Source organism: Zalophus californianus, chromosome 4 (assembly GCF_009762305.2).
Source record: "Zalophus californianus isolate mZalCal1 chromosome 4, mZalCal1.pri.v2, whole genome shotgun sequence".
In the NCBI taxonomy this organism is placed as follows: domain Eukaryota; kingdom Metazoa; phylum Chordata; class Mammalia; order Carnivora; family Otariidae; genus Zalophus; species Zalophus californianus.
In genome coordinates this window covers 174700224-174713033 of record NC_045598.1, presented here as the reverse complement: position 1 = coordinate 174713033, position 12810 = coordinate 174700224, and the positions used below count along the sequence as shown (strand labels likewise).

Sequence of the window (12810 nt, the reverse complement as noted above, 5' to 3'; positions counted from 1 at the left end):
TTATAACAGGAGAACAAAAAATAAATAAATAAGTTAGAAATCAAACTGTTCTTTCACTTCTTTTAAAATTATTGCACCAAGAATCCTGTAAGATACATTCTCACCCAATATCGTCCTTTGTTCCCAGGTTTCTATGGTTCAGATTATTTTGGGCTAATGATGTTCAGGGCCTTTGTCTCTTGGATTCCCAGAGTCCTCCTAGTCTTACTGGGTCTGGGACTGGGATGCTGTGGGTCTCAGGCAAACTCAGTAGAGATGGAGCAGGGCAGATTGGAGGACACCATGAGGGCACCATATTGCCAGTGGGAAGAGAAGCCTGCCAGTTGGAATGGCTGCCCTGACACAAGACCAGCCTTGTGACTTTGGGTAAGGGTAGCCCTAGAGTCCTGAGAATGAAATGATGAACCGCCATGGGATGTCCTGTGCTCTAATCTCACTCCTGAACTCCAGCCCAATACAGAAATCGTATGTAAATGCATGTGCTTTGTAAAACAGGAAAGCCCAGAAGAAATGCAAGGAGGTATTTTAATGAAGGTAACACGCAAATCAAGTGACTATGTACCTGTGCCTGTGTGCATGTGCATGCATGTGTGCGTGCGCGTGCACATGTGTATCTATTATAGACATAGGATCTTCCAATTCAGCTGCTGCCACCCCAGTTTTCCACTGTGTGGACAGAGGCTCAATATAGTGACTGAGCAATATTTCTGAGAGACAGAAAGTCCAAGAAACATAGCATGATTCATTTGGGTCTCCTTGAGCCACTTGGCCAGCACTAATATGAGATCCATCCAAGGGTGCTTTGAGACTTCTCATTTCCTCCCAAACTGTTCCCACACTAGACCTCCTGACATTCTCACCCATTGTCAACAATGGGGCTAGTCCAACAAGTGGAGAGGTTTTTACTGCCTGGTCCCCGTGAAAGGATGCACAGTACCTCTGAGTAGTGTCAGAAAAGTCTCCCTGAGTTGCAAATCCAGGCATAGGATCCACTCATTGATCAACTCAGTTTTGAGAATAGACAGAGAAGCCATCAAAGGACTGGGAAGTTTGGGTTCCTTGCTGGGTATGTGGAAAGGAGGTTGGACAACCAACTCTGGCTGCCAGGGAGCCAAAAAAACATCCCAAGGTAGGTGGTCCATGGGAGGGACAGGATTTAGAAAGTATAGGAAACACTAAAAAATGAGCAGATAAACAGCTAAGATTATTTCCGCTCACTCCTTCATACTTTGTCCCAAACACTCTCTTTCCACTGCTTAAGGCCCTTCCCATTCTTTAAGATGTTGCCTTTTCTGTGACCTTTATCAACTCCTCACCTCCTCCCCAGGGAAAGCAAGTTATCTGCCTCCTCTCTCTGCACCCTTAGTACCCTGTGCCCAACTCAGTTATGGTAATTCCTTAACTCACTCAAAAACATTTATGAGGATCCACTACATTCCAGGCTTGGAGAGGAGCAGATACACAGGTGACTATGACATGGTCTGTGTCCTCAGAATGCTCATGGTCTCACAGGGAGGCGAACAAGTAAAAACATCTTAATGAAGTATGATCGGTGCTTGGTGGAGACATCAGACTTGGGATTCAGGGAAGGGAATGTGGGCTTAGCCTTGAAGGCTAATGGGAACCAGCAGTTGTGACAAGGGGGCTTGTTGCCTGGCAGAGGGCAGAGCATGCTCAAAGGCCCAGAAGCAGCAAACAGCCGAACACATTTGAAGAACCACCAGAGACACTGCATGGCCGGAGGAATGGCAGAGTTTGGGGACTAGAGATGATGGTAGAGAAGTAGATATGGACGGAAATAACAAGGTGTGGCCTCTGAAAATAATCCTGAAAGCCAAAAGCACCAATGAATGATGTCAGAGTAACGGGGTCTGATAGACAGTTTGGTGAATTTCTTGAAGATCCGAGCCAGGTAGGAAGTTTCTAGAATAATCCAGGACAAAGATGCCAATGGCCAGAATTAAAGAAATGACCATCTGTATGAGAAATTCTTGAGAACCAGAATTGACCAGACTTCATTGCTGACTGGATGTGGGAAGGAAGGGAACAGAGGGCAGCTGACAACTTTTTGATTTGTGGTTCAGAGGACACAGGGAATGGTAAGACGAGTCCAATGGATGGGAAAGATAGGAAGAGGAGAAACGTTATGTATGGAGACAATGAACCTGCTGCAACTTTGGGACACCCAAGTGCGGTGTTTGGATTTGCTGCTCGGGGAAGAGGGCTGTCTGGGGAAATGCTTTGGGGAGTCCTCGTTATCCTGACAGTGCTCAGTAAGCCATGGGTCTGTGCCCAGAGAGAGTGTCTAGATTGGGAAGAGCAGAGAAAGTGAAGAGCACCAGCAATGTGGTTCCAATCTCCTCACATACAAAGGGGGGAAACTAGGTTCTCTTATGAGAAGCCAATGAGAGGCTAAAGCTTCTCTCAGGGCACAAGCCTCAGAACTCAGAAGACTCTTGCTGGCTTTCTCTTCCTTTAAATCATGTGGTTGATGCTCGACACCACTTTCTTACAACAGAATTCTAGAATTTTACTTCTCTTTGCCTGTTGGAAGGCTATGTGGGTTAAAAATCAGTGAGTATGCATGGAGGTACCCCAGATGTTTTCTGAAATGGTCTTTTCTGGTGGCTGACAGTTTTTGTTTTTGTTTTTGAGTTCTTTAGTCTGACTGCGGCAAAATCAAGATAAGAAATGATGTATCCCATAATCCCATTTACATAATAGCACAGAACTCAGATGAATGTAGTGACTATTAATAGGGTTTGGAGTGAAATGTTAAATTCTGACCTTCCCACCTTGTTATGCTTTAAAGTTATAGATATGGTACTGAAAAACACACTGAGGGTTCTAGACGGGAGGGGGGGTGGGGGGATGGGTGAGCCTGGTGATGAGTATTAAGGAGGGCCCGTTCTGCGTGGAGCACTGAGTGTTATATGTAAACAATGATTCATGGAACACTACATCAAAAACTAATGATGTAAGGTATGGGGATTAACATAACTTAACAATAAAAAAATAAATAAATTAAAAAGATATGGTAATAATAGCCATCATCATTGTCCTGCCCTTAGATGAATTACCTGGATGTGACATTTGGAGAGTTGTCAACGTGTCACTGAAGATTCAGTAGAGTGGCAATGACCATGTTGCCCCTGTTCGTGCCTTGCTCCCATGACTAAGACTAAAAAATGATGTTTCTGGTCCTAGGGAAGAACTGAATCAAACAGTCCCAGAAACAGGTCAGACTCCTATTGTCAGAACCCTGGCTGTTCTCCCTTACTGTGTCTCCTACCTGTTTCCCTCTGTCACAAGTGGCTTCTCTGGGTGAGTGGTAGAGACCGTAGGGATGACAACATTGTGGGCTGCATCCCCTTCTCCTTCATGCAGGAGTGGGAGGCTGTCCTCTTCAGCTGATTGAGCTGACTTCTTACTCCCATAATGGGACCCTCCATCAAGCAGATTCCCAAAATTACCTATAGAGACAGTAGCAAGGGGAGAGAGGTCAGGTGTCAACAAGCAGAATCAGGCTACTCGGCATAAAGGGATCCAAGGTCATATCCTCCCAGGACAGAGAAATAAGATCTCAGTATGAAGGTGGGAAGTGTGACGGTCAGACCAAAGAAATAAGATTGACAGTGATGGTGAGTCATCATCTACATCCGTCTCATGTTCTCTTTTGTAAAAACTACTTAAGTCACAAATTAACTGGATTCCATCTCCACTTCCTTCTGCTCCTTGGAAGGACACCCTCCTGATGGGAATCAAGACCTTCTCTGATGGAATGCTCTTTCTTGGAAAGATTTTCCCAGCTGTACATCAGCCCAGGAAGATCGTTGGGAGTTATAATAACTGCACCTACAATATGCACAGGACTTCACAAGCCTTAATTCATTACACTCTTGCAATAGCTTTATGAAGAGTTATCGCTATTCCCATTTCATAGATGAAGAAACTGAGACCCAGAGAAATTAAGTGAGCCTAGGAGTAATAGAACTAGGGATTAGTAATCCAAGTCCTTTCTGAATCCAAACTACACTCTTAATCCTTTTTTTAAGTGTGAACATAAATCTATCCCTTACATATTGACCCTAGGGTGAACAAAGAAGTATTCATTTCTTTCTGAGGTGCAAACCTCTGCCAGAATGCTATCATTTCTATGTAAGACACTAACTCATTCACCCAAGAAACAGGCATAAAGCCGGTGCCATGTGCCAAGCACTGTGCTTGTTTGCACTTACCGATAGAAACTTCAAAGCTAATGGGTTTATCGCCAATCTTCCGGTCAATCATGGTAGCTTCAAAAAATGCTCCAAAAAGTAAAAATTCCTCATATTTTTCTGGTATAATCTGTAGAAAAAAAAATTTAGACAGGTCTGCCTTTATTTTTTTTATTACCAGGAAGCTGAATTAGTGATGTTAACTGGTCCAGAGTGATTTGTAGGCATTTGAATTTCAGTGTCAGCCTGAAAGGGCACATCATTTCCCTGCTAATCAGGCAAGCAGGAACCAGGACCTACAAATTACAAATCCAAATTCAGCCATCTATCTAGAATAATGTAATCTCAACCTTCTGAGCGTCTGCCCTGCAATTAAAATCTTTTTTTTTTTTTTTTAAGACAAAGGTTGGCATGTGTATCGTTCTACAGTACTATTGGTAAAACACAGGTCTGGAATCACCTTTGGGTGAGCAGCCATTTAGAGAACAGACAGGAACAGAATCAAACCCTTACATTGGAGCATTGTTTTATGGATTATATAGGAGGTCACATACATTACGTTTGTTTCTCAACAACCTCAAGCGGTCAAAATCTGGATCATTCCCGTTTTAAAGGCAAAGAAGTTGAGGAAACTAAACTTAAGGTTGAGTTTAGTAACTTTCCCAAGTATTCTGACCACAGACCAGTGCTCTTTGAGCTCTACCACGTGCTAACCCAACACTTTGGTGCTGTTCAAAGACAGACCTTACTCCCCGAAATAACATAAGCCTGGATAGAAGAGACAGGAAGGCCAGGCACTTGCATGAGCATCAGCCAATCCAGTGCATCCAGGACAAGCTATAAGCATGCAGAGGGTCTCAGGATCACGTCAGCTTTTATACTGAAAAGGGCCTTGGAGTTCATCTGCTCCAGCTTCCTCCTATCTGAATAAACTAAAGCTCAGAGAGACTAAGGGGCTTCCCCAGGTCACACAGCAAGTTAAAGTCAGCCAAGATTTGAAGCTTGGGCTCCACCAAGGCTTGCCTCTCAAGGAATCCTACATTGTGGAAGACAGGACCCTGAGAGGTCACAAGACAGGAGCCATCCCAAGGTAACCATAACTGTTTGTAGATGACTCCTATTGGTGTGGAACAGGTTGATGGTTCAGGGAGCAGATGTAGCTGAGACACCGACACAGCATCACATTTCTGAGCAAAGAGGCTGAATGAGCTGCCATACAGTCTGTGTTTCCTGGTTTCACAGTTGGATTGATTACATTACATGGAAAAAGCAATAAGGTTCATCTAAGGAAAATAAACAGTTGTGGCTTTAGAGCTGAAGAACCCCATTCAATCAAGAGCCCCGAACCCTGTCCCTCTGAGAGCCAACAGGTCTCAAAAAAGTGACCTTTCCTTTACACAGGAGCCTCCTTGCTGTTGGCATCAGCAGGAAATGTTTCTATTGACCAGAAAATGTTGGACAGGGTGGGGGCCCAGTGCTGGTTCTTAGTCACAGAGCACACATCCCTCCCTCCTGCTGCCACTGTATGCACCAGCTATAAATGAGCCACTTATCTTGCCTTTCTGGAGCCAAGTTTACTCTCGGGGAGGAGGTTAAAAGGTATCTGAAGACCTGATGGGAATATAGGCCATGTAGCCTAGAAGAGGGATGACGGACTCCTTAACCAGATAAGCCCGTCTTCAAATCCCAGCTCTGCTACTTCCTGGCTGGTTGACTTTAGGCAAGTCATATCCACTCCCTGGGTGTCACTTTCCCTGTCTGTGAAATAAACATTGTCACAGGGCCTACAGGGGGGAATAATGAGATCATCTACATGGAGCATCTCATATAAAGCCTACATATACAAATGCCACAAGAATGGTAGTCTTGGCGAAGTATTTCAACAGATAGAATTCATCTCTTAATCCTGCCCATCCTTCAGGTCTAACTCAAATGGCCCATTCTTTTGGAAGCATACTTTGACTTCCTGAGTTTGAGAAATGATGATGGCAATGTTTACTGAGTTCTTATTATGTGTCAGATGTAGTATTAAGAACTTCACCTACATTATCTCAGGTAATTCTCATAACCACCCTAGGAGGAAGATGCTTTTATTCTACCCGTTTAAAGATGAAGACAATGCAGTTTGTGAAAGATTAAAAAATCTGTCTGAAATTACTAAACATGCCTAATATTTATTGAGCACTTACTATGTGCCAGACTCTATTCTTAGCACTTTGTATGTATTAATTCATTAAACCCTCACCGTGAGCCCATGAAGTAGAGATTATTATTGGAAATAAGCATAAAGATTCAGAGGCAATGTTTCTCCAGGGGCTGGGCAATAACCACTGCCACATCTAAAATCCAGCTCTCTTACTTGAGAGCCCAACATTTTAATTATCATACTTCACTTACTCCAGGAAATATTAACACTTTATCTGTCGCTCCTTATTGCATGTATCACCTTCTACTTCCTGTCCATTTATTTTGTATGTCTTACCTCCACTTCTATATCATAATTTCCATGGAGTCGAACCCTCTTTGTATTCCTACATACTGAGGATGATGTCTAAAAAAAGAAACTAGTGGGGCGCCTGGGTGGCTCAGTCGTTAGGCATCTGCCTTCGGCTCAGGTCATGATCCTGGGGTCCTGGGATCGAGTCCCACATCGGGCTCCCTGCTCAGCGGGAAGCCTGCTTCTCCCTCTCCCACTCCCCCTGCTTGTGTTCCTGCTCTCGCTGTCTCTCTCTGTCAAATAAATAAATAAAATCTTTAAAAATAAATAAATAAATAAATAAAAATAAAGAAAGAAAGAAAGAAACTAGTCAGTACATGTTCAAAGAATTTGAAAATGAACACATCTCTTAGATTAGCTATGCTCTGTGAAAGCTTGGCATAGGGAGTTAACCTTTGACGGTGGTGACGAGGGTGAACTGGAAAAGCCAACATCATGGGATCTCATTTGCCCAGGTATGCGATGAGAGCATGGCTGCAGCAAGGGAGATGGGAGCTCAGGACCCTGGAGAGCTAAAAAAGAAACTGCTTCAAGAAGGAATATCACCATGTTGGTAAGGGTGAGCTCTGAGGCTGTTGAGGCTCTGGGGAAGGTAGAAAATATGTCCACAAATCCTTGGAAACCCCCCACTCAAAAGATTAAGCCTAATTCCTCCCCCCTTTCGGAGTGGACTGCGCTTAGTGACTCACTTCTAACAAGTAGAATGTGACCTAAATATCAGTGTGTGACTTCTATGGGTTTGGTCATAAAAGACATTGACATTTTTGCCTTGTTCTCTCTTGGATCACCCACTCCACTCGGGGTGGGGGGGAAGCCAACTGCCATGAAGATATTAAGAAGCCTGTGGAAGGGTCCATATGGTGAGGAACCAAGTCCTGCCAACAGCCATGAGAGTGTGCCATCTTGGAATTGGATCCCACAGTTCCAGTCAAGCTGTCAGATGACTGCAGCCCCTACCAACATCTTGATTGAAACCTCATGAAAAATTCTGAGCCAGAACCACGAAGCTAGGTATTCCCAAATTCCTCATCCACAGAAAAAATAAATGTTTGTTGTTTTAAGTTGCTAAATTTGGGGATAATAGTTATATAGCAATAGATAACTAATAAGCCCAGCAGGAAAATGACCACAAACATGAAGCCAAGACGAAGAGAGAAAGAAGGAGAAATAAGGGTTTGAATGAGACCTGAATTTCCCCTCTCCTACCACCTTCTATCCAAGAGCCAAGATGGGCTACTGGCCTTGTAGAAAATGTACACTCTATGTAAATTCCCAGCTTACAATTGCTTTCTGCTAGAAATTTTTTTTTTAGATGGCCTTAGCAAAATGCCTTGAAGATACTGACATGGGTTAAGAAAATCTTCTATTAGGCCCTTTCTGCTGGGTAATTCCTGTCTAGGAAAGAATGGTCAGCCTCAACAGTAGGAAAGATTGCTGCAGAATCAGATACAGTCAAGATATCAGCATAGGTGGCTACTTAAGGTACCCGCAGTTTCTGGCAAAGTCCAAAAAATGTCATTTCCAAAGTTGGCAGATATTCTGAAAAAAATACACATAAATACAGTCACATCAAAGCAATGTCAATTCTAACCACAAGAAACTGAAAGTACACATTTCCAGAGAGTATTTCCCAATATACAAGTCCATAGAGGAGAGCTGGGGAGGTCCACAAAATATCCAAAATAGGTCCAAAAAACAGGGTGGAGAGCTCTGAACAAATCATAAACATTGGTCACAGCAACAGTAAATGTACTGCCAGCCTACCGTAAACATGTAAAGAACACTGTCAACCGTTTTACAGCATTCCCTCATTTACCCCCAGGAGATGCCTGTGACAAAGAGACTATTACTACCTCATTTTGTTAATGAGTAAACTAAAACATGGAGAGGTGTTACTATCAGAGCCATGACTAGAACCAACCCTCAAGATTTCCTACCCTGGGCTCCATCCTCTCCCCCACACTGTGCCTTAAGATGTATTAGTTCCCAGCAGTGAAAATAAGTGGCTCTACCAAAGTCAAGGTGACCCAGACCAGCCATCACCTTCCTTCCCCACCCAAAATGATTGTCCGGTTGACCTGAGAGACACACTCCCAGAGACAGAATCATCCAAGTTGAGAGCTGGAGTCCACTCACCTCTGCTACTAACAAAACACAAGTTCCTTCATTTGCTTAACTACAGAGCCGCCTTGCTAATCTAAACAGTTGATGGGGGCTGTTTGGGTGGCTCAGTCAGTTGAGCTTCTAACTCTTGATTTCAGCTCAGGTCATGATCTCAGAGTCATGAGATCAAGTCCCACATCGGGCACTGAGCATGAAACCTGCTTGGGATTCTCTCTCCCTCTCTCTCTCTGCCCCTCCCCCACTTACACTCACTTGCTCTCTCTCTCTCTCTCTCTCTCTCTCTCGCTCTCTCTCGCTCGTTCGCTCTCTCTCAAATAAACAAACAAACAAACAGTTAAGGGGATATTCACAGTTTGTATGCATCTTGGAGACCCAGATCTCTTTCCCATCATACAGAACGGGGCTAGGAAAAATGCTAATGTGTTTTATGTTGAGTAATAGGCATTTCTTTGAATTGTGATTTCCCCCCAGTATTAGCCAGGGGAATAGGTTTCTCAGATTCTTTCATCCTAGCGTGTCACTCACTCTTCTTCCTCTTCATCCCTCAACCCACATAGCATAGGCTAGGCTAACAAAGCTAAACAAAATTAGCCCACAGATAGAGCTCAGTCCATCCCCCCACCACCTGCTTTCACCAGCTCTCCCAGAACACTTTTATTTCCCTTTCACTTTGGTTCTAATGGGATTCTGTGTTTTGGGGGAACACTGGAGGGATTTACCATGAGCAGATGGCTGTAGTGTGTCAGGAAGAAGCAGCGGATCGGCCCAGAATACAAGGCTGGGCCAAAACACATTTAGCAGGGGAAGTGGGACCTGTGCATGCCTTTGGGAGCTTGTGGGAGCTGCGGTGGCAGGTGCTGCCTCCACTCTGGCCTTGCCTCAACAGGGGCAGTGAAGCAGTGCTCAGACCTACCTCGGGGGGAACATCGAAAGGTTCCACCTCTACCTCTGTTGAGTTGGTCTTGTCTGACACCTGCTGGGATTTTCCATCATTGGTTTTGTCACCCTTGTCTTTACTGGAGCCTTTGGAAGATTTGGAGTCTTTGTCCTTTGAAGACAATTTGAGCTCCTTGAGTGCCTTGGAAAATTTAGATTCCTGTGCCCCTCCCGAGAGGATCTCCACAGCAATTTCCACCAAGATTCTGCCCCTGAATGACACGCCTTCTCCAAAACCTTCATTCAGTTCCTGGTAGTCGTCCATCAGGCTGTGGTTCCTGGGGGAACCGTACAGGTTAATCCAGGCAGGTCCGAAGGTTGGTAGAAAGCCTGCAAAAGCCCCAAGCTTTAGTTGCCTGGTAGTGTTTCCAAGTTGATTATTTCTTGCTTTATAAAAATTGTGCACATTCATTTAAAATGTAAAATATACAGAAAAGACAAGAGAAAATATTTACAGACTGTCCCATCCCCCAAAGAGCCACCATTGCCACTTTGATATATTTGCTGTATTTCTTTCTTTCTAGTCTTCCTTGCATGTGCACATGTGCGTTTGTTCACAGCTGTAATGTTACTACCAATGCCGACGTGCATCCTTGTCTGTTCATTCATTCAACTCATGTTTATTGAGTCGTGACATGTGCCAGGCACCACGCTAGACACTAAACACGGAGCCCAGTGGAGAATGAAGCCTAAACAAACATTAAACAAGTAAATATTTACATTATAAGTGCTAAGCAGGAGATTTACCTTATGCAGCAAGAACAAATAACAGGCTGAAGAGGCATGGAGAGGGGTCAGGCAGAAAGAGAGAGATTCTGTCCCAAAGGAGGGTCAATTTTAAGGAGCAGAGATACTGTGGTAAAGGGGATAAGAAGATTCTGTGGCCCCTGATGTCTAATTTTTAAAACTATTTTATACATTTCTTTGAACACTATCAAGATGTCCCTGAAAATTTGGGGTAAAACATATTTACACCAAGTTGAGATATTCTGAGGGTGGTGCGCATTCTGCGTAAAGCAAATCCTATGGCAAACCCTTCCACGATAGGAAGACTTAAACAGTAGGTGTTTATCGAGGTCTTTCTGTGGTGTCACGCTGTGAGAGGTATAAAAATATGTAAATCTTGTCCTCTGCTTAAGCAAAGCCTTTGGCATATATGTTATATGTACACACACATATATATACATAAATATATTCATCAATTAACACCAATTTGTAGTGCAGAGAAAGATTGCCTTGGGATTTTAAGGAGGGAGGGTTTATTGGGATATTTAGAAAGTTATCACCTGCTAATTCAGGTTTTGCAAATAAAGAAAGGGTAAAAGCTCTTTCCCCTGACTGGTAGATTAGCTGGGCCTCCTCATTCCCTCTCTGGCTCTCTGAGTGCGCAGTCACAGCACCTTCCTGCAACACTCAGGACCATGTGCTCCTAACAGTGAGCTGGGGGCACAGTATCTTCTGGACTTTTTAAACATGTAAAAATCATTCTTAGCTTATGAACCATATAAACGTATTTGGCCAGCTGGATGTAGCCCATGGACTATAGCCTATCAATGTCTGATCTCATCTAAACTCTTCATTTTTCATTTAAGAAACCCAAGGCCCAGAGAGGGGGAATGACTACCTCAAGGACACACAGCAATGTTCATGGAAGACCTGGGACCACAATCAAGCCTCCTGGATCCCACGGCCAGGCTCCACCTATTGCCCTGAATCAACCCAAACCACAAACCACACAGAGCATGGAAATGCCTAACACACTGCCTGCTCCAATCCTCTCATTATGAAAATGAGGGCTTCAAATCAATCATTTTGTGACCCCATTCCCAAGTGAGACAGATGAAGATTTACCTTTATCTCCATCCTGTTCGTTGGAGATTTTCTTTAGGTCGATGAAATGGGTGGCCAGCGCTACATCATTCACGCTGCCTTCGTCCCACACCTGGATTTTCACCCTCCGACACAAAGGAGGGAACATTTCCTTGAAGACCACCTGTTCGTGCCACACAGGATTGGCACAGTTCTTCTGCACTGTGGTTCGCCCCTAAAAACAAAGCCAGCAAGATGTAAGCTGTCAAAAGAAAGGAAAGAGGCCCCCTGAACTGACTAAAGAAAACTCTTCAAACCAGCTGGAAATATAAAGTAAGTTGCCAGAAATAACGAACCTGTTTCCATCCAACACCCATGGAAATCCGTTGCACCCAGGAACATTACAGCGGCCCCCCCCACCGCCGCTTACCAACAGGGAACGCCTCCCAAGACGCTAGTGGACGCCTGAACCCGTAGATAATGCTGAACCTTATATATACTGTTTTTTCCTATACATACATACCTATGATAAAGTGTAATTTACAAATAAGGCACAGTAAGAGATTACCAAAAATAACTAGTAATAAAATAGAACAATTGAAACAACGCACTGTAATAAACATCATAGATCTTAGCAACCTCAGCGTACAATTTCTTTCCCTTTCTTATTGAGAACTATCACCTTTTCACTTAAAGGAAGCACTTATAGCTTCTCTTTGGTGTATCTGAATTGCCAGGACCACTCCTCCTGCATCTAGGGGGCATTATTAAGTAAAATAAGGGTGATTTGAACATAAGCACTGCCATAGCGCCACAGTGTACCTGATAACCGAGGTGGCTGAGTGACTAACCACAGGCAGGGCCGACTTGCTGGATAAAGGGATGATTCACATCCGGGTAGGATAGAGCAGGATAGCACAAGATTTCATCGCGCTATTCGGGACGGCGTGCAATTTAAAACTCATTATTTTGTTCTGGAATTTCCCATTTAATAATTTCAGGCCATGAAGACCATGAGTAACTGCAACCATGGCAAGCAGAGCCACAGATAAGGGAGGAATACCGTGCTAACATCCTACTCTGCACAAGACACCATGCCCGGCATCAGGAACAAAGGGTCCTGCCCTCTGGAGGTTCTCATAATCACACGGGGGTTGGAAAAAGGCCAACATGCATGTTCTGTACACGAGTTGTTCCATGCATCTGTTCCATGCAGCAGATATAGTT

The 12810-nt window shown here is 43.9% G+C and overlaps 1 protein-coding gene across 1 annotated transcript in view; it reads right to left on the bottom strand.

Moving 5' to 3' along the window:
* The window catches only part of FER1L6 (fer-1 like family member 6), a 115170-nt gene that overhangs the window by 85299 nt on the left and 17061 nt on the right, over positions 1-12810 (bottom strand). The window contains exons 9-12 of the mRNA XM_027617208.2: positions 11626-11818; positions 9752-10104; positions 4239-4347; positions 3293-3473 (exon numbers count right to left, since the gene is read on the bottom strand). Coding sequence (XP_027473009.1) covers positions 3293-3473; positions 4239-4347; positions 9752-10104; positions 11626-11818 — 836 coding nt within the window. The remainder of the gene's footprint in view (positions 1-3292; positions 3474-4238; positions 4348-9751; positions 10105-11625; positions 11819-12810) is intronic.